Here is a 2,691-nt window from a genome sequence, read left to right as displayed (position 1 = left end):
ACCTCTTCTTGCAACATTCATTCTCATAATCTGTCTTAGGAAAAGGCAACCTGGGAATCAATTTAAAAAGCATAAGAGGCCGGGCACAGTGGCTCACACCTGTAATCCCAGCACTTTGGGAGGCCGAGGCGGGCGGATCATAAGGTCAGGAGTTCGAGACCAGCCTGGCCAACATGGTGAAACCCTGTCTCTACTAAAAATACAAAAATTAGCTGGGCGTGGTGGCACACGCCTGTAGTCCCACGTACTCGGGAGGCTGAGGCAGGAGAATCGCTTGAACCCGGGAGGCGGAGGTTGCCATGAACCAAGATCGTGCCACTGTACTCCAGCCTGGGCGACAGAGCGAGACTCCGATAAATAAATAAATAAATAAATAAATATTAAAAGTATGAGAGTAGGTCAAGAAAAAAGTCCAAGACACTAAGGCAAGTATGTAAGAACTTAATAACAACCTGGGCATTTTGTCTTGATGGGTAGAGTTTAATGTCTGCTTGGCCCCAGTACAAAGAGGAAGCTGTTTCCCCGCCCCTCAACTGAAACCGGAAGGAACGAGAAAAGCAGCTGCTCAGGAGTTAGACTTTGTACAAGATTCAGTGTCACAGTTTTGTTCACTGAGTAAGTATCTTATCCCAAAGGGCATTTACAGAATTCGTGACAACAAGAAACCATGTTCCTGGTGATGTGTTTTATTACAAAAGACACAAAAGCTCCCTCCCCCAAAGTCCCCTATTTTCTATGCCAGGAACTCCCCATAAACACCCCTGTCTTTATCTCTTTACTTTCTATGGTTTGCCCAGCCCCTGGCCCACCTCTTGTCACCAGCTTCTTTCAATTCCTCAGTTCCTATTCTAAAACAAACACACACACACACACACACACACACACACACAAAACCACCGCAGCATAAACTACCCCAGGAGCATCTCAGAAGACACCTACCCTTTTTAATCTAAATATCTAATTATCTATTTTTTTTTTCCTTTTAGGGAAGTACTTTCACAGAAAAGTTTTTGCCAGAGACCCAGCTTCAGATCTCTTCAGAGTGTAAAGGATCAGCAATAAATAATAAAACCCAGAAGGTTGGACCCCAGACCTTTATCCAAGTCGCTCAGAACACAACTGTTGTTTCCCCATCCCCACCCTCACCCCCATCCCCAGAGGAAAGCAGATGCCGTCACTGGGGTGAGAATCATACCTAGAAAGGGGAAGCCTTGAAAAGAAGCCTCCACTTCTGCCTTCCTGAACTGGCGGGCCTATATAATCTGAGTGATTATGTAGATTATAGTCAGTGGAAAAGCAGTGGAAGAAGGGGGGAGTCTAACCACTGCACCTGCCTCCTCACAGTTCCCCGCCCTATTATTGTTGGAATAATCAGGACTGGTCCCATTGTTCATGCTTACCTTCTTGATGTTATACATACGGATGAGAACCCCCTGACCGCGATCATTCAAGATAGTGAGCTTCTCTGCTAATTTATGCTGGTAAGCAGATGTCAAAGACATGATGGCCACTAAGAGAGAGGAGCACCAGACAGCAACGTCTGATCTCCCCAAACACTTTCAGCTTAGGTGGTGACACCCTCTGGGCAGAGGGACCCAGCGTGGTTGGTGCGCTGGTCTTCTGTTTCCTCTGCAATTGGCTCATGGGTGAAATCAGTCATTATGGCTCACAGGCCCTCAGAGCCTTCTTGTGCTTCCTCTTGCACACTCAGCAGGGGAGACTTCCTCTTTCTGGCTGTGCAGCACTTTTGGTAAGGCTATGAAGTGGGTGGAGCTGAGGAGAAGGACAGGCTTTCCAGACTCTTCACAGACTGGCACCAACCTTTTTGGTCTTATGCCCCCATAGGTGTCCTAAATAAAGCTCTACATCAGGCTGGGCGTGGTGGCTTATACCTGTAATCCCAGCACTTTGGGAGGACAAGGTGGGAGGATCCCTTGAGCTCAGGAGTTCCAGACCAGCCTGGGCAACATAGCAAGACCCCATTTCTATAAAAAAATAAAAATAAAAAGCTTTATGCTAGACAAACAAGTATCTACCACCCTACCCCTGTACACCTCTATATTTTCGCTCTTTTGTATCCAAGAATGCCTATGAACCTTCAGCCTCATCATCTTTTAGTACCCAGATCAAATCCCATCTTCTCCTAAAGACCCCATCAATGTTAAATATTGTATTAAATTTTATATTGTCAAATACATATATTCCTTATTATATTTTTATAGTGTATGTTGTATCTCCCCCAACTATAGCATAAGCTCCTTAATGACAGGAATTATATCTAATCCTTTTTTTGTCTTTTTTTTTTTTTTTGAGACGGAGTTCTGCTCTTATTGCCCAGGCTGGAGTACAATGGCGCAATCTCTGCTCACTACAACCCCCACCTCCCGGATTCAAGCAATTCTCCAGTCTCAGTCTCTTGAGTAGCTGGGGTTACAGGCGCCCGCCACCACGCCTCGCTAATTTTTGTATTTTTAGTAGACACGGGGTTTCACCGTGTTGGCCAGGCTGCTCTCGAACCCCTGACCTCAGATGATTCGCCCGCCACAGCCTCCCAAAATGCTGGGATTATAGGCATGAGCCACCACACCCAGCCTCTAATACTTTTTTATATTCCCCACAATGCTCTACTTCAGTGCATTGTACTTCTACAGTACATAGTAATTCTCAAGAAGTACATGGCAATTCTCAAAA

At 45.6% G+C, this 2,691-nt stretch overlaps 1 protein-coding gene across 1 annotated transcript in view; it reads right to left on the bottom strand.

The window, feature by feature from the left end:
* The window catches only part of NCKAP1L (NCK-associated protein 1-like), a 66,384-nt gene that overhangs the window by 63,050 nt on the left and 643 nt on the right, over positions 1 to 2,691 (bottom strand). The window contains exon 2 of the mRNA XM_011992644.1: positions 1,401 to 1,510. Within this exon, the coding sequence (XP_011848034.1) occupies positions 1,401 to 1,510 (110 nt within the window). The remainder of the gene's footprint in view (positions 1 to 1,400; positions 1,511 to 2,691) is intronic.

Source organism: Mandrillus leucophaeus, unplaced genomic scaffold, assembly GCF_000951045.1.
Source record: "Mandrillus leucophaeus isolate KB7577 unplaced genomic scaffold, Mleu.le_1.0 Scaffold414, whole genome shotgun sequence".
Taxonomy (NCBI): Eukaryota; Metazoa; Chordata; class Mammalia; order Primates; family Cercopithecidae; genus Mandrillus; species Mandrillus leucophaeus.
This window is presented reverse-complemented; position numbering and strand designations above follow the sequence as displayed.